Raw genomic sequence first — 18,754 nt, 5'->3', positions numbered from 1 at the left:
TCGCACCTGGTGTGGGAAAGGCAATGAACGATCGCCACTGCGCATCCAGACATATGAAGCCAGACAGTGAGTGGATATGTCAAGTCGGTCTGAAAAGGCAAGCAAACTGGAGTGTGGAAAATCCGATGTGGCACCTGAAAGAGTGGCAGCGGTTAACCGTGTGTGCAAAATTTGACGGGCATCACGGAGCCTCGTGTTTTAAATACCAAACATGGGAGTCTGACTTTATGGTTGCTAGAAATCGTTAAGAGGGAAATGACATGATTTGAATATAGAGTGGGGTGATGATCTGTGATATTTTGAAATGCTTTGAATGCTAGCTTTGATCGATGGTTGAAAGCTTCTCTGGAATGTATCAAAGCTCACCAGTTTTGGATTTTAAAGCTGAATATGGGTTGGTTTGAAACACCCTGTGTGGTGCCATGACTGTCCAGACTCCAAACCAGCTAAAGTGTCGTCACCAAGCAGATTTGGATCTGTGTACATATAATCACTTTATAGCAGGTGTTGTGTTCATTAAGTCTCATTTGGATACCAGCAAAAATCTTCATACTCCCTGAACATCTTCACATTTTGTCTTCAGTGCATCGTTTTGGGATTTTAATGAACCAACACAAAGAAGTGCGTGATTGTGAAGTCATCATAGCTCAAAGAAAACATTTTACTATATTTTTGTGAGATGTCGCTGTCATTTTAGGGCTATGAACACCATCTAAATATCCTCTGCTGCTCATTTATAGATGCTCCCGCCATGCATGCACGCAACCTGACCCCTCCCTTCTCTGCCCTCACAGCAGGCTCTGCTAATGACTTCAAAACTGTTATTTTTGCTAATGGAGTGTTGCTCCAGTTCCATCTGGCGTTTTACCAACTCTGCCCTCCTGCCAGACAAAGAGTTAAAACCCAGGCCCACACCGATGACTTATTTAAAGCACTTCGTCAATAATTCAGGGGGGCTTTCACTCAGGGAGGAGTCCCTGCGGAGCGCGCAGAGAGAAGCGACGGAACAGAAGAAAAGTTCCTGTTGCGGAAATGAAAAGCCTCTTTGGTATGACCGTGGGGCGTAACTGGATAAATGTGTTCTTCATTGATGGGTGCTTTCCTCTCGCTCTGATAGTCAATGTTTGTGTGAAAGAAGTCCTTCACTCATTTATTTCTCCGTCTGATCTGATCTATTCCAGTCACTGACGTACATCTATGTCTTTCATAAAGATCCGTACTGTCATATTCAGGCTAGGGCGCAGGTACATGTCAAAATGTTAGAATATCGTGGAAATCCAATGTTTATGTCACTCATTTCAGAAGGTAATAATAAAGAATGAAAACCCAAAATTTATTCTCAGAAAATTAGAATTTTCTGTAATAATTTTAAAAAGGCATTGTTAAAGTATAAATGTCAGATGATGCCCATTCGTAGAAAATGGAGTGGAAGGAAAAAGTATGATTGGAAACAGAGGTTTAGCCTCATGCAATAACCAATTAATAACATGATCAATTAAAATAAACTTGATGATTTCCATTCTGATTTTTAGTCAGGAGTAAGATGGTCGCAGCATAACCCTGTTTTACTTGTATCCCATTGTTTGGGAGGCACAGAAAGAACGACAGCGATGTTCCCTGAGTTGCTCATATCTGTCAGATAAATTAGCCGCGTGTGCCTCAATCCACTGAGAGGCCTCGGCCTGCACAAGCACTCAGGCTCGACAAACAGACACACTCAGTCAGTGGCTAATAAGACGTACATGTTTGGACTTGCAGATGGACATAGAAATGATTCCACCACAATGAGTCCTGCACAATGTCTCCTGTTCTGGCTTGTGTACAATTGAACAGTGTGATTCACCATGTGGTATCCTGTTTATAGTTGCTCCTAATTAACCCCTGTTGTGCATAGTGTGTAAAATGTTTATCTGGGCGAAGCATATCTCCTCTACAATATGAGAAATGTGTGTGGCTAGCTATAAAAGGGCCGATAAGTGCGTTGCAGATGTATCTGGGACAAACTTAGAAAGCGTTTGTGTCCTGATCTGGATCAGGACACAAATGTTGTGGCCTCAAAGAAGTCTCTGAAAGACAAAGACTGCAATGGTCTTACCGGGTCTGCAAAGAGATGGACGTCCCGTGGTGAGGAGAACATTCCTAGATGGATTAGAGAGGTGTTTGTTTACTAAGGAGGAAGTGCTTCTCACAACAGGAGAGGACAATATGGAAAAGAAGCAGCAGCAGCTTCTGTAGGGAGATGGGAAAAGACCTGGAATCAGAGCATGCTGTTTAGCTCTAGACAGAGATTCATATCCGGTCTATTTAGGGTTGGATTTTGTTGCAAACTAAACCTTAAACTTGAAGGTGCATCACTTTTAAAAGCTCTTCTAGCCAGAGCGTTTTAAGTGAAGTATTATATAATATTAGATTATGCACAGTTGTTAAACCTCTTGAGAAAATTTGATTTACTTTCATTTTAGTATTTGTTTTTCAGAAGCTAAAAATCTTCATTTCAACTTCTGTTTTCCAGTTAGTTCCTTGCCCCTCTACCGATATTACTACTTATTTATGCAACATAACTTTTGAAAATTAGCTTTTGTTAAAGAACATTTTGAATTTAAACGGTACAACTAATTACCCAGTGAGTTTCTGCGTGCTAGATTTGGGTTTTTGAAAACGGTCACTAAATACTAGCCAAGCATAATTCGCTCATCTAAAATTGAGGCCTTAAAATGTCTTAAATTCACTTAAAAAAATTTAAGTTGGCCTTAAACATGTTAATCACAGTTCTTAATTGTTTTTCTTGGCAGGACTATTTAACATCCTTACATTCTATGTAGTTTTCTATGGACTTTAGTCTCGAGCAAAAATTTGAGTCGCACCCAAACATCTTGATCTGTGACTGAAGGTGGTTGAGGCTATCAGAAACTAGCTGCTAATATACCTTTGCTGGCTAGTCAGGGAGGTTTTTTGTGTCTGTCATGGAGGATAAGTGGCAATTTGTCACTTGTTGGTTGGATGACTTTTGTGTTTGCTATTGACCGTCTTCTATTGCCAACGATACGATTCTGTGCGCATTCTGTGCAGAAAAAGACTGACGCTAACGGGGTTAAGGATGTAGAGAGCATCACAAAATATGTAATTTTTGTGAGGCTCTTAAATTTAATTCACAATGGTCAGAAAGGTCTTAAAAAGTCTTAGCATCTGAGGTGGTGAAACCTGCAGAAACCCTGTCAGTTACTGAACTGCACTAATCATTTGGCAGAAATCCAAATCCTGCCTTTTTTCTTTCCATCCTCCTCTCTCTCCTGTACTTCCAGAGAGAGGTGGGTCACCACCGCTCACCTCATCCTGGTGAGCGTAAACTGGCTGACGGCAGTGGGAGGAGGTGTGTGTGTGTGTGTATTTGTGTGTGTGTGTGCATGCATGCATTTGTGAGAAAGCCACTCCTCTTCTGAGCTGAACCCAGTCATCACGGCAATAATGAAGCGCACACAAGGCTGCTGCATGCCGGAGTGACATACTGTCACCACTCTGGAGGACAAACACAATCACACACATTCATACACACTCGCACAAACTGACGCTGCACGCTGCCTGCCTCCTCACACATGCCTACACACACACACACACACACAGTCCTAGAGAGACGTGGAGAAAAGCGGTGAGGACCGGAGGGAGACGAGGATTTTTCCATCTTTTATGGCTTTTGTCGACATGTGACTAAGCGGAGGTGATTGTGAGAGGAGACGACGGTCCGGACACTGACACACACTCACACACACCTCTCCCCCCCCTGCAGTCACAGATTCTTGGATTAGTCTGCCTTACTGTAGCGTGTGGGAGTCGGGGAGTGGACCAACATGGGAAACCAAGCAGGGAGGCTGGAGGAGACGGAGTCAGGTCGGATTCTTGTGTCTTAAATTTGCTCGTTTGTCTCTCTGCGTGTGCGCCTGTTTGCTCATGTAAAGCAGCAGAATACAACAGATCTGAGCTAATCTCCTGTCATGTCTGAGTGTTTCGCTGGAAGACAAGTTCTGATTAACGGCATCCTACAGGACGCGCACCAACAAAGCGGCGGCGGACCGCTCTCCCTGCGCTTGGAGGAAACGTAGTTTTCCATGCAGTCCTTCCGTTGGCATTTGTGCAAACAAGCTGACACATTTTGTGTGCGTTGGTGTGTTTCCACATGCAGTAGGTCTGAATGCGCACCTGTGTGCCCACTATAGTGGTCTGGGGGGGAGAGAAAGCGCCGAGTTGGATTTACTGTAAGCACGAGGGCACCTCACAGGAGGAGATGCTATCATCAGTCTCACATTCACATCCCTCCTCTGCCCCGAGCGCTGAGATTTCCATTTCAAAGTGGCTCTGAACTGCACTCGGCAGCAGCTTTTAGTTTTACCAAGGGACAAAAACAGCCGAGCTTTTCCGCAGCCTTCTAACCTCTGCTTAATAGGACAACCTAGAACATTTGCTTATTAAACTGTTTTATGTATGTATCGGTTTGTTTATAAAAAAGATGTAGCGCTGTTGTTTCAGTAGCGAAGGCAACAATTACAAGCTGTTGCTCCAACACCTTAACTTCTGGTTTACACTGTTACAGTGAATGTTTTTACCTCAATATCTACGCAGCAGAACATTTCTGTTAAACTAATTATTTTCTGATTGCAAAGCAAAATGACTAGCAGCAGAAAAGAAATAACCTAAGGTAACAAGAATGTGTGGCTAAAGGAGTTTTCTGTTATCTTTCTTTTTCCCTAAAAAATGTAAATATTTAAACTGTATTTGGTGTGGTGCTTCATGACTCCTAACTTCCTCCAAGATTCTTCAAAACGAAGCTGGTGCAAAGCTTTAGTAGCCTTAGTAAATCTGAATAATCTTTATTTATATATATATATATATATATATATATATATATATATATATATATATATATATATATATATATATATATATATATAGTAATATTAAGCTATAGGTCAGGGTTATGTGAGCTTTACCCTCATCTTTGTTTGCCATAGTTGACAATAGCATGATTGAAAACAGTACACGGTTTTACATTTAGGCTTAAAATGTTCAGTTTTTTTTTTTTTGTTCAAGTTTGTCTGAGAGATTGTTCAGTTTTTCTTGGAGGTTGGAGATCAAGCAATGACACTCGAGTAGAGCGCATTTTTACCTGCAAGTCAGAAAACTGGTGGGATTTGCTCTTTCTTTTAGCTCTCACTTCTATGTACTTTAGACATACTGGCTAGTAGCAACACATTTCTCTACGTTTTACTTACAAAAGTAGGATGTTCACAAATTGTTTTTACACAAGATACAAACGCACTAATAGGTTATACTGGCAACTTTCACAACATTTTATGTGTCTGAACACAAATCCAATATGGCCAATGGCCAATATCAATGTAGAGCAACTCGGCATGCTCTGACTTTCCCAGTTAGAATTCCGACTTGATGGGGAATCTTTGTTTTCCAACTCAGAAAATCCAACTGTACTTCACAAAGGTGCTGCATTTTCTGCATTCATGGTGGCATACTCCTCTCCTTCAGCCCCTATTTCTTGTGGTGTAGCTCAAAGTTGAATTTTGGGAACTTTTTTAATTGAATAGTTCTTCCCCCTTGAAACCCCCGTTTCCCGATCTGGAGCTATATCTACCTAGATTTAAGAGACTCTGAAGTTTTTTTACCCTCATAAAAATAAGTGTCTATCCTTGATCTTTGGGTGTTTCTAGGGCAAAGTTGTTTAATTGAACTGCTTGACTGATAGCCCCAGAAGAGCAGCGAGATTAGCCAGATGCTCTCAACAGTAAGCCATCCAGATCTATGAAACTTTTTAGGACTGCGAAGTGGAAAAACATTCCTGATGCTGGAAAGGAAACGTGGGAATATAAGAAACTGACTTGAATTTGATTGAAGGTGTTATCTCAGGATTGGAAGGCGAAGGAATAAGCTGTCTGCAGCCACGATAAGCAGGTTATCTAAACTGAACCAACTCTGATGGCTGCTGCTGTAGCCCCTCTTCTCTTCTCTTCTCTTCTCTTCTCTTCTCTTCTCTTCTCTTCTCTTCTCTTCTCTTCTCTTCTCTTGCACATTAGGAAACAAGCCAAGACCAGCGCTTTGGCCCAGCAGGTTGCCGGGTTTTGATTAATTGTCAGCTCGGTGCTAGAACTTGCTCATGCCCATTTTTGTGCAGAGTTAAAAAAAAAAAAAAAGTTCAACAATATTTGCTTAATAAAGGTTTTGGTCAAAAATGGAAAATCTTAAATGTTTTCTTTCTTTGGATGATTGATGCGAATTCTTCACTTTAATACTTCAGGATTCTGCCAAGCTTTATTCCAAATGAGTCTATGGCCAATATCAATGCAGTAGGTAGTGTTATCGCCTGAAAAACATTCAGAGAGTCAGGTTTAGTCTGTTGGTGGGATAGTAACATTAAAGCTGCAGTATGTAACTTTTGTAATCCATCCATCCATTGTCTTTACATCCTGGTCCTTAGTGGGATCGGGAGGGTTGCTGGTGCCTCTCCAGCTAACGTTCCGGGCGAGAGGCGGGGTCACCCTGTCATCAGACTGGTCATCAGATGTTTATTCCAACTGGCAGTCGGTGTTTTGCATCACAATGTGGAGGAATTTTGGCCCACTGTTTTTGCCAAATTTATTTTAATTCACCCAGTTTGAGAGTTTTCTGATTATGAACAGCCTTTTTAAAGTCAATTGGATTTAAGTCAGGACTCAGCCACTTCATAATATTTTTAGCGATTGTTTTCTCTCTTTTTTAGCCTTTTAAAGGCAGACCTGCTGGTGTTTCAGATAATTTCCCTGCTGCATAAATCACATATGCTTAAGCTTAAGGTCACAAACTAAAGGTTATTAGAGATCTTTTGATAGAAAGTAGAATACATAGTTCCCTCAAAAACCAAGCAGTCATGAGCAACAATGCAGTACTGGGTAATTCCTCTAGTTTTCAAATTCCTGAGAGATATTGTGTTATTGGTCTGTTGCTAATAATCACTGTAGTATGAGCAGCCACTGGTTTTCTGACTTTTTATGACGACATAGATAAAAACTTCTAAAAATGGGTCTTAGGAACATTCTTAGATCCAAGTTTAGAGTTCTGAGGTGAATAAGATACAGTGTTGGAGCCTCTATAAATTTCTTATTCACTTTTTCAGCTGACATTTCGAGGTCAGCATTCACTGTCTAAGCCTGACGGTGGTGAATGCCTTCTGAGGGTTCCTGCTCCTTTTGGCACTGACGTATTGCAGGTGAGCAGCACTTCTGCCAGTCAGAGAGGATTTCCAGTGAAGGACACAACACACAAGTGTCATCACACTGCCACATCAGAGGAAAGTGGTCTAGAGCAGGGGTTTATCCAGCATCTGATGGCCAGTGAGGAAGTTACTCATACTTTCCGTGTCAGTTAGCAGTTGGTACAGTAAATACGGCGGGATTTTCTCAGAGCTTCGTGTTTGCAGAGGGAGGTGTGCTCTGTTTGAATGTCCTGTTTGTGTAATGGAGACCATTGCACTGGACATCAAAGTTGGTGCATTATAGCTCCCCCGTCTCAGCTCATAAAAATCCCTTATTTCATGCTCCGTCGGCCAGGACTGTGATTCCACTTTTAGTGCATACCAAATTCAGCTTATCCTGATGTGGTTTTTATATCTGTCAGCGGCTGGCTGTGGTTCATCTGCAGTTTGGGAATGTGAAATCTGGCCTTTCTGTGGATGCCGTCTGTTGTTCAGGGCTGGTTTTATCTTTACCCAGACACAGATCAGACCACAACACTTCAGTACTGATACAGTCTACATGACATTTGGTTTGCATTTATTTATCGCATTTTCAGTTGCAGAGGACAAAGACACAATAAAAAATTGCCCAATATTGCATGTTGCCCAGTCACGATGTCTTAGAAATAACTCACAAAGTTAAGGATTTTTACTGAATCAGTTATTTCTGTAGTGGTTAAACGATCCTCATGCTACTCGATCACATATTAATAAAAGTTGGCAAAGCATCAGAGGTCAGCACCGTCGATAAAAGGTGATCTTTATATCTTCTGATCTGTTTATTAATCTGTTGACATTATCTCTAATGAGACTGATTATATTGAATTAATTAATGATTTTGTCTTAAGCTATAATCTGTAGAAGAGAGGTTGTCTTATGTTGAAATGATAAGGTCTTTATTTGAATCTTTTTAAGTTCTCTTTTTGATTCGTTTCATGCAGCAGATTCTATGTCTTATATCATCCTTTTTATGGTCAGACTCAAGGAAATCTAATGTTTCCAAAGACTTAACTAAAAACACACCAGTCAAATGTTAGGAGTGAATTCCCAGTCTACAGTTTTTGTTGAGCCTTGATCTCACAAGCTTGATTGTAGTTAATTCCAGTTTCTCTTGAAGAGCTACATTATCGTAGCCTGGTGCAAACCATCCGCTTTACTACAACATTTTGCTTCGTACAGAGGGCCTGGGCTGTCTGCTTTGGAGAAACGGTTTCTTCCTGGAGGTATAGACTCTGGTAGAGTTTTAAATGTTATCTAATCGCTAATGTTTGTCCGTGACGTATGTAATGTGACAGTTCAATGCTATGAAGCTTACCTGAAGTTGCCCGAACTGTATACGACTATCCTCCACAGCGAAGAGACAAATGCCCAACCAAACAAGTCAGCTGTTAATGGTAATTCAGTATTTAGAAATGTGGCCAACAACTTTATTCACTTCCTCTGCTAGCACTGCAACTCAAAAACGGCACTGAAAATCTTCGTCATCACTTACAACTTCTTCTGTTCGCTGATTGGGCCTGTTGAAATTTTATAGGAGGGAATCCAAATCAATGGGAGAAAGCCCAGACTCTGCTGTAAGTGAGATTTGAGCAGAGTAGCACAGGAAGGCACTGGCAAGGATAATATTATAGAGGACATGAGAGCCAAATTCAGAAACAATTTCTTGTCTTTTCTCCCTTTAGCAGCTATTTGTTATTTATATTAGGAGAAAATGTAGCTTTCCCTGCTCGTGTGAAAGAGCTGTTGCTATAAAACACAGTTTTACTATCCTTATAAACCAAAAATGTAAATAATTTGAAGTTAACATTTTAACTAGTCTTTAGCATTTTATTATTATAAAGTTTATTTGATAGGGATAGACACACATCAACATAGACAAACTGAATAAAACAGCAGTTCATTGTTGCAATAGCAACAGCTAATTCACAGCACTTGTCCCTAGATGGGCTTTTAAAAAGTAACTCTAAAAACTGAAGTGATGATCATTTAAAATAGCACAACTTTTAGCTACAATGCTATTAGCACAGTTAGCATTTCTAAAAAAGCAGTCTGTCTGTGTATTCCTTAGAGAAAGGATCCTTACCTTAACTTTATTTCCAAATGCCTGCCAAGATTCTCCAATCCAGTTTGTTCAATAAGAAATGAAGGTTGGAAGCGCAATAGGATCAAATGGAGCAGCTTTGCTGTACTCTGTTCAGCCTTCCTGTTATCCATTAGTCTTGGTTTTAATAGCTTCTCACATGTCTGCACTTTCTGACTTTATGTTAAGTAACTCACTGATGTTGTAGTTGCCAACTTTGGGTCTTCACTCAGTAACAGCATCCTCATCAAAGACTGTTGTGGCTCTTTGATTCAGCAATAAGACTTGATGTATTCACTACTCTTTAAAAGTTTGGATTTTAGGTGTCTGACCTTTTACTACACTTTGTCTGAGGATAGGAAAAGATCGACTTCTATAAAACCTGCTGGTTATTGAAAGCGCTGGCAAATATAACTATAGACATGAATCAAATAGTGAAAACTCCATATGAATGCGTGGAAATTTTGCCAGGGGAATATTTTGCATAATTGATTAACATGCCCCTTGTGTGCCAGTAATGGACTCAAATCGAAAATATGATGTTTGGTGGATGTTTTACTTATTGTTTCTCAGATGGCTTTATAATGGCTTGTAAATTTTTAATTTGATGTAGGCAGCCACTGTTGTATAGAGAAGCTAATATGGCTAACACTGCTACAACTAATGGATTCCAATTCATTATCTTAAAATATAGTTGTAGCTGATGGAGATTGGCCATGTTTACTGTCTATTAGCGGTACCTTCTCATGAAACTAGGATGATTTATTGTGTTGCGCTTGAACGGTTAATCTGATTAATTGATTATTGAAATAATTGGCAGTTAATTTAGTAATTGATTAATCAATAACTGAAGTATATGGACTCAAAAAAAGCTATTTGTTGAAAGCCAAAACTGTACATAAGTATATATAAATGCACATTTAAGATACAAAAAAAAAAATCCTTTATCTCTAGATGTGTTCTACCCCTGGTTGCTAGGAGTTGGGTATGCAATGCTATGAAGTTTACAATAGTTGATATTTGCCTTGTGTGAATAAGATCTTTTTGTATTATAAATCGCCTTCAATGTGGTAAAATAGCTTCTTATAAACTGTGACGTGACGGGGGCTTAATGTTGCAAAGCTGTTTCTAACAGCGTAAATCTTTTAATGTTCTATTCGGCAAAGAGATTTTTATGTCCCAACAGTGATAGCTGAATGGTTTTTAGTGGCACTTTGGACCAACTGGACTTATCTCTGCACAGTCACTGTTGCGGTCACGCAGGCTCAGTTCTGTCTGCAGTCCTTTCTTTTGTGTAAGAGGAAAGGAATGCCTGAGACTCCTGGTAGTTTACCGACAGGCGCCGATTTCAATCCCTCTAATTTTGCCTACAGGAAGGCCATGGACACACACTGTGGTTTTTCCTCCTATGTTCTCATCTGAAATACAAAAAAAAGTTCCCATTACACTTCCACCAACCGGGAGAGGAAGACATGGGAGCGGCGGAGCGCGTTTCCTCTGCAGCATGTGTTTGTTTTCACGATGCCAGTGCGTCATTACAGACGCCAACTTTGTGACACTGTGACCACCTGCAGTCATGAATTCATCATGACTCCTCAACCGTCGCCCTCCCTTCTGTAAAGTGGAGTCTCTCCACACTTTGCTCACAATGCACCCTGTCACCTTTCGACTGGCTGGCATGCAGGCCGCAGCTATCCGGCTGGTGCTGGACGCTTTCCAGACAAAAGGCTCTTGCTGTGATTTGAAAGCTCATTTCCATTAGGAAGAATGAAGCCTGCACAGTGCAGTGCTGTGACTGAGGATGTGACCTTTTATTAAATAAACAAATGCATTTGGGTTACTGGAAGTTGGCCTTTAAACGTTAAGGTAATTATTTAATGTATGGAGTGTATGCTGCTCTATTCAAGCTTCTGTAAATCTGTTTTTGTTGCTAATTCTGCGCTGGCATCAGTGCAAACTGCTGGTTTCAAACACCACATGAGTTTATTTGATGCTGGAGGATCGCTACTCCTCTGTGACCCATGTAGCGACCCAGATTTACTGCCTCGTCAAAGGAGTTACAGAGCCGAGTCATACATAAAAGACTTCACTAAGCTAAACTAATGGTTGTCTGTGTCAGTATTTCATAGCTTGGCACCAGAAGGAGAAATGGGTCTTTTGCAGAGTTTAAGAAAATCATGGCCTTGTTCTTTATTAGGCTCACAATCTAAATAAATTGTTTAGGTATGGGCAAGTATGTTATCTTAGTCTGTGATGACCTTAAAGTACCACATTTACAAAAATGCGCTACGTGATGTAATGGCTTTTATTTCAAACAGAAAAGCGTCATGCACTCTTACGGCTTGCAGACTTGTAGAACAATACCATTTATTAATTATTACAGTTAGACTGGTATCTGTAATGTTTTCTATCTTTTTAATTTTGATAAATAGAGTTATTGTTGAGTCAAGACCGAGATCAGAGAAAGTCAAGATGCTCAGGGAGACCAGACTAACTCTATGAGCCAATGAGAGACCATTTTCAAGACCACTGCTGCAATCATAATAATAAAGTTGTTGCTGCCAATGTAAAATAACATGTCAGCAAGCTAGGCTAGCAAACTAGCCTACAATAGATTAGCTATTTCAGGGCTTATACATTCAGCTAAACGTTAAATGGAGGTGGAGGAGTAAAATTGTTGAGACAAAATAAGACTGAATATGTAGTCTCAGCACTAGCTTCAGGCCAAGACCGAAAAGCTGATTTTTCTCATTACTTAATTAGTTGGTTAATCTTTTAGCTAGCCTGCAGCCAGCTGCTTAACATGCATGCAGCTGCTGTCTTACTGCTTGAAACTGCATTAGCAGGAGGGTGATGGTGTTGGTCATCTAGTGTCCACACATTGACTACCCATGATTTTCAAACTTGTTAGTATTTCCAAAATGTCTATTTCGTGAAAATATAGGATCCTCTTTCAGCTAACTAATGAGTGGTAGCATCAGGCCGGGGAGGTGCAGGAAAGTTTTTAGCCATTTCAAAGCCAGGCACTGTTAGAGCGCCATAATAAGTGACCATTACCATTAAGAGAAATTAACACGTACAAACGATGTAATGGAAATTTATTTACTACACTTTCATCCAGAACATTAGTATACTTTAATGCCGTTAACCGGCCGACGCCTAATTTTCTTTCACAAGTACAGTTTTGCTTGAATAAATTACTAAAATTGTAATTATAGGTTTTTTTTCTTAATCATTAGAGAATGTAGAATAATTTCATGCACCTTGTTCACTTAAGTTTTTATTACCTAAGTGAACCAGGTAATAAAAACTGTGGTCTGGTCAAACTCTCCTGGGAGTCTTTCAACGATGGCCCCAGAGCAGCTCCACTGGTTAATTGTCTCTTTCACTGTTGTCTTTGCTCTCCTTACAGCTTCTTATCTCTTACTTTCTCCTTCCTTTAATCCACCACAACCATGTTTTATGTCTTTTTTTCTCTGTTTACATAAAATCTAATCTCAACTCTTTCTGCTTTCTAGTGTGGTTATTTGTTGCAGGTTTTATTAAAAAATAATACAAAATAAGACACCTTTTTGAAAACAACTGCAGAACTTGAGCAGCATATATTTAGTTGTTGTTTTTGGTTTGTTTGAAGAAAATTTAAGAGAAACATTGGTGACATTACTTTGTGCACATGATCATCTGTGGTGATGTTGGGTTATAAAGGTTTGTGATCTAATAATCGGTGACTTTAAGCTTCAGATGGTGTCGGGTTATTAAAAGAAATGGAAAAAAGGATGCTTATCGACCAGGATTTTTCAGTAGATGTTCTGTCTCTATTTTTTTTGTAAAGCTTTGACCTGCTGTGCTGATGTCAGATTTATAATAAATGTGTAGGGGGGAGCAAATACTTTATTCCCTCATCAAAAATATTTGTGGAGTGTTACTTAGATTCTTGCATGCATGTTTCTTCCACTCAGCTCCTTCAGACTAGCCAGCAACAATTAGCAAACACCTGGTGGAAATGCATGAGCTCATCATGTGAGGCAGTGAAACGCTAAACACTTGATAGAGGAACGTTGTTGTGACGATGTGCTGAAGGCGGACTGTTGTAAAAGAGCAGTAGCTTCTTAAATTCAAGGCGTTTGCATTTCTTTTAAGTCACGTTTGATGTGTAAAACATTTTTACAACAACTGAAGGTGACATAGTTACTTAATTGTGCTATAAAATGGGACTATTTATGTTGAAAACACATGGTACTGCTCCTTTAAAATTTGCTCTCCTGCAGTTAAAAGGGCTGATCTTAATCAGGATGTTATCTCTGTCATTTGGGAACCTAAGAACAGCCATGAAAACTGTCTCAGATGGGGATGAACTGTTAGATGCGTCGTATCTCCTTTGGCTTTCTCCAGTGCACAGTAAAGAGTAATTTATATCACCGTGCTGATTTGGCTTTTATGTCTTCTAGAAGAGTACATAATTTAGCAGCGCACATTGGCCTCATTCTGCCACTCAGGATTTTTTTTCTCCCTGTGAATTTCAGACATAAGTGACTGTGGATGTTTAATGGCAGCCATTGGATCTTTAAAGTTTCCCCTGTGACGTATCTGCTTCACCCGAATGGATTGCTGTTCAGAACCAGTACAGCCTGGCAAATCTCCTACAATAAATCTGTTTGTTTTCTTCAGATAAATTGATATATTTACATATTTGTAATGCATAAAATTAATTAATATGAAGTCCCTCAGTCTGCAGCCACAGTCTCTTACTGGAGGAATGCTAAACAGCTCTGTGCCCCAGAAACGTGCCAAGGTTGGCAGTTCCTGCTTTCTCAGTAAGAGGATGCTCTGCAATGTGTCTATCCGTGGCGGACTACTCCACTGGGGGACAGGATTTTCACTCCAAACTGGGCCATTTGTTCGGGGATTGTGCGTATGTGTATTGTGTTCACTGAAAGTGTGTAACCGTGTTGATCAGGAAGATGCGCTGTCTATCTCCTGACACAGGCTGCCTGTCTGCCTCCCGCTTTGTGGGTTTGATGATGATGATGCGGGAATGTGATGCACACACTGCTATCTTTGTCCGCTCGCTGCTTTAGCTGCTTTGTGCCTGAATTGCTCCACGTGCACAGCGACCGCTTGTCATCCTTTGAAACAAGCGCTTCCCTTGTGTCTGTGCTGCTGTTTGCTGATGGGCCCAAAACAAACAATACAGCATTTTCAGGCAACATCCAGCTCATGCCAGGCGTCAGTAAATACTCTTTATATTTCAGAGGGCTCTGGAAAACGTTTCATCCTCGTGACCCACATTGATGCTTTTTGAAATGCCAAAGTTGAGCTCTTCTGCAGTCATGAATGACAGCAACACACACAACCAGGCAGATGTGATGCTGGAGAACAATCTGTGACTGGGCCACAGTGATCCTAGTGCTGATTAATGCAACTATGAATGTGACAAACTCTCTATTCATGACTCCTGCATAGCTGAATGCTGATACTAATAATCTTTTGTTTTCAGTGTTACAACGTTCTTGAAAGTTCCTTAAACCTCATTAAAGAGCTGTGGCAGATTAGTTTAAGGGGATCTTGAATCGTTTATGTGACAGAGAGGAAAAAAAAAATCACACGTGTCTGTATTTAGTAACATTCTAGATGTTTCAGATTACATTTTGAAAAAACTTGTATATGATACAAGATGTCACAATATTCCTCTGTTTGTTTTGGATGATTTGAATGTTTTCTTATTTTCTTCTTCTGTTTTGATCAGTCAACTTTTATCTGTAGGACTTTTCAAGCAGACAAGTCTAAAAGAAACGCATAAAACAACATGAGATATTAATAAACACGGTCAGCATAAAAAAGATGAAGAAATAACATGACAGTGGATGAGTTATTAATAAGACACAACTGTGTAGAGAGAAAAACTAAAAGAAAATGTGTAAAATATATATAAAAGCATAAACCACAATGTAAATATATATAAATATTTCTGTTTTTAATTCACATGTGTCTTTTCTTTCATATCATATTTGAATTAGACGTTTTTCTTTCAATGTATTCCATATCTTCGGTGTAATTACCTGCTTTTTCTTTTTCTTGAAACTGCTTTCAATTTCCTTATGCGTGATGTACAAATAAACATGCTTATCTTGCACAATTGCTATCTAATCTGCACATTATGGACTTGATTTAAACGCTTAATATTTTTGATTTTGTGTTGCAGGTGTGCAGACGACCAAGAAGTCTGGAATCCCTGCTCCGAGAGAAATCTCCTCCTCTATAACGAGAGATCGGGTTTCCCTTAGAGATCAGCTGAGGAGTTCCTCTACTAAAAGAATGGTTACCAGTTCCAGCACCTCCAGCCTCTCCACCCTGGCAAAGCAGACGCGTAGCTCGACCAAACCCCGTGCGGACGCGGAGAGCCAAGAGAGGGGCCTGCTGGAGAGCCAGGTGAAGGAGCTTCTCGCTGAAGCCAAGGCGAAGGACTTGGAGATCGACAATCTGAGGACAGAGCTGCAGCGCTGCAAGAGTAAAACCTCCCCTGCTTCGTCGTTGCCTTCTCCCAGCTCAGTTTCAGACCAAGCGCACGCTGCTGATGGTGAGCAGGGGCAGGTGGCTGAAGCCCTGGTCCTGGTCGGGGAGCTGAGGGAGAAGAACGGGAGGTTCCAGAGGGAGCTAGCAGCACTACGAGAAGAGAACCAGACATTGAAGGAAAAGCTGATTTGCTTGGAAGCTTCTCCTCTTTCTAGTAAAAAGACAAGCTCGTCTATTACCTTGGTGAATGGCGTCCCTTCAGAGCCTTCGGCTTCTCCAAAGGACAAACTCGTCCCCACTGCCAGCCCACTCAAAACCTCTGTCTCCTCCAGCTCCGACATTACCAAGGATTCGCCATCGCCGGACTCCTCGGAGTTTGAGAAGCTCCCGTCGTACTCCGAATCAGGCAGCAGCAGTGGCGGCGGCGACGACGTCACGGCGAGCAGGTCAGGGGGTCAGGATGCGTCAGTGCAGAGGCTAACGGAGCAGATCCACAAGATGGAGGAGAGCCATCACAGCACAGCGGAGGAGCTGCAGGCGACACTGCAGGAACTGGCTGACCAGCAGCAGATGGTGCAGGAGCTAACCGCTGAGAACGAGCGCCTGGCGGAGGAGAAGCGCCTTCTGCAGACGTCGCTTCAGCAGCAGAGAGAACGTCTGGAGGTGATGGCTCAGAAGAACGAGACGCTTGCCATCAGAGTCCAGGAGCAGGCTCAGGCTCAGGCCCAGAGGGAGCAGGAGCTGGGGAACCAAGGGCCGAGGCTGGCCGAGTTGGAGCAGAGGTACGCCGAGCTGGTGGAGAGCTCTCGATTTGAACGGGAAAAGCTGGTGGACATCCAGCAGCAGCTGACGGGCAGCTTGAGGGCTCTGGAAGAGGAACACCAAGAGGCTCAGGGGCAGGTCTGCTGCCTTAAGGAGGAGCTGGACAGACTGCAGGCCCGGCTGGACAAGGAAGTGGAAAGCAGCAGTCAGGTATCGCAAGCTGCCGAGGAGCACAAAGCCACGGCGGAGTGTCTCAGGCTGGAGAACAGCAGGCTCAAGGCACAGGTGGACATAGAGAAGCAGAAGGTCGGTGAGCTGAAAGCCATGCAGAGCGCCAGCGACAGCACCGAGCTCCAGAACATGCTGAAGACGGCCCACTCTGAGAGGGACAAGCTGGAGGTGGAGCTGACCGAGCTGAGACAGGAGCTGCTGAAGGCCCAGGCTGAGACTGAGCACGTGCGAGCCACAGTGTCAAAGGTAGGGAGGGAGACGTTTACACACCGACTGAGGTTGGATTTGTTTTTTTCAAGGATTCAGCATTTAATTACTGTAATAGATGGATAGGCACACAGGCACTTTATTAATCCTGCCATGAGGAAATTCATGATGTGTCTCAGCAGCAAAGAATGAGATTGCACATAGCAATAAACAACTCACAGTAAAAGACTATCTAAAATTTAAAATGCCTAAAAGCGTTTGTATTAATCTTATGCATTTTGGTTAAATATTTTTGGATCCCAAGACATTTTTAATCATTGAAGCTGCAGCTGTGGTTGGTGCCGTTTTGTTTATTATTGATAAGCCACCATGTTTGTCATGGGGCCACAGAGTCCAGTTATTCTATCTATCCTAATCATTAGTATTTATTTTCAGTGATATTTATCCTCACTTAAACTGTAATCCTTTGTTTTTAGCTTCCTTGGTTTTCCCCCAAAGAAACCTCTCACAAACACAGCAGTGAGTCAGGGCTGGTAATGGCTCTACAGTGTTAGGTGTGTCTCTTTTAAGTCATTATTTTGGGAGGTGACGGAGGTGCCAACAGCATAGTTAGGCTTGTTCACCCGAGTCTGATCCCTTGAGTCACACAGCTGTCCTCTGCCAACTGGATGTGAAAATGAGGTGACTCCATAACTTCCCTGACAAGCTTCTTAATCTGTCTCAGCCTCATGGCATCAGCTGTGGGACCGTCCCAAGTGGCTACATCATCTACTGGTCTTAGCATCCTGTCCTCATAGAGATGTGCCTCCCAGACAACCACAATAATCCTCCTCTGACTTCAATAGTTGTAGTAAATAAGATGTTTTTTGTTCTGTTTAGACTTTAATTCGACATGAAAGTGAGAGAGACTAAAGCAATCTTGAGTAACCTTTGAATGTATTTAGAAACGGCAACACCGCAAAATGACCTAGAGCGACTTCAGATGCAGTACATTCAGTACATTGCATAAACACACAAACTTTATAAACATTGTGTCCATACACAGGTGGAGTCCACATGCCAGCAGGTCCAGGAAAAGGCTGAGAAGAGAGAGCAGGAGCTGAGCGACCGGGTGTCGTCCCTGGAGGAAGCTGGAGTTCAAGCGGAGAACCAAGTGAAGGAAATGAAGGAGACCATCTTTGAGCTGGAGGACCAGGTGGAGCAGCAGAGGGCGGTCAACTGTCACACCAACCAGGCGGTCCTGGACATGGAAAGTATGTACTGATCGCAGGTTTTTTAGTTGTGCACCGTTACGTGACGTCTTAACCGAAGCGAGCATCAAGATAAAAAAAGAAAATGAGAGACTACACATTAGGGCTGCGCATTTATCATGTCGTTTATTATTTATCGCAATAGATTTCTCAGTATGATGGAAATTTTGTTGTGACAATAAATTCTAATTAAGGACATTTAAAACCTTCCAAATTATCCATAGTGCAGCTTAGTGATGCAAATCACACTTTTTGTGGTCATTTTTATTTTAAGATTGAGATTAATTTAAAACCTGGTGAATAAAATTATTTACCAGAAATTATTAGCGTTCTACCATTTGCTTTTTTTTTTTTTTTTTTTTTTTTTTTTTTTTTTTTTTTTTTTTTTGAAAAATTCCCACTTTTTTTTAAAAAGGGCCAGGGTTTTTCACACCGGGT

General features: G+C 41.4%; 1 protein-coding gene across 5 annotated transcripts in view; it reads left to right on the top strand.

Moving 5' to 3' along the window:
* The window catches only part of specc1 (sperm antigen with calponin homology and coiled-coil domains 1), a 107,872-nt gene that overhangs the window by 35,271 nt on the left and 53,847 nt on the right, over positions 1 to 18,754 (top strand). For 4 of the 5 annotated variants that reach the window (XM_015035620.1, XM_015035621.1, XM_015035622.1 and 1 more), the window contains 2 exons: positions 15,556 to 17,105; positions 18,112 to 18,319. In XM_015035620.1, coding sequence (XP_014891106.1) covers positions 15,556 to 17,105; positions 18,112 to 18,319 — 1,758 coding nt within the window. Of the gene's footprint in view, positions 1 to 3,454; positions 3,886 to 15,555; positions 17,106 to 18,111; positions 18,320 to 18,754 lie in introns of those variants that run through there. The other variant, XM_015035624.1, reaches the window with a different exon arrangement.

Source organism: Poecilia latipinna, unplaced genomic scaffold (genome assembly GCF_001443285.1).
Source record: "Poecilia latipinna isolate Pla-1442-1.1 unplaced genomic scaffold, P_latipinna-1.0 Scaffold340, whole genome shotgun sequence".
Taxonomy (NCBI): Eukaryota; Metazoa; Chordata; class Actinopteri; order Cyprinodontiformes; family Poeciliidae; genus Poecilia; species Poecilia latipinna.
Note: the sequence above shows the minus strand (reverse complement) of the source record. Positions and strands in the feature narration are given on the sequence as shown.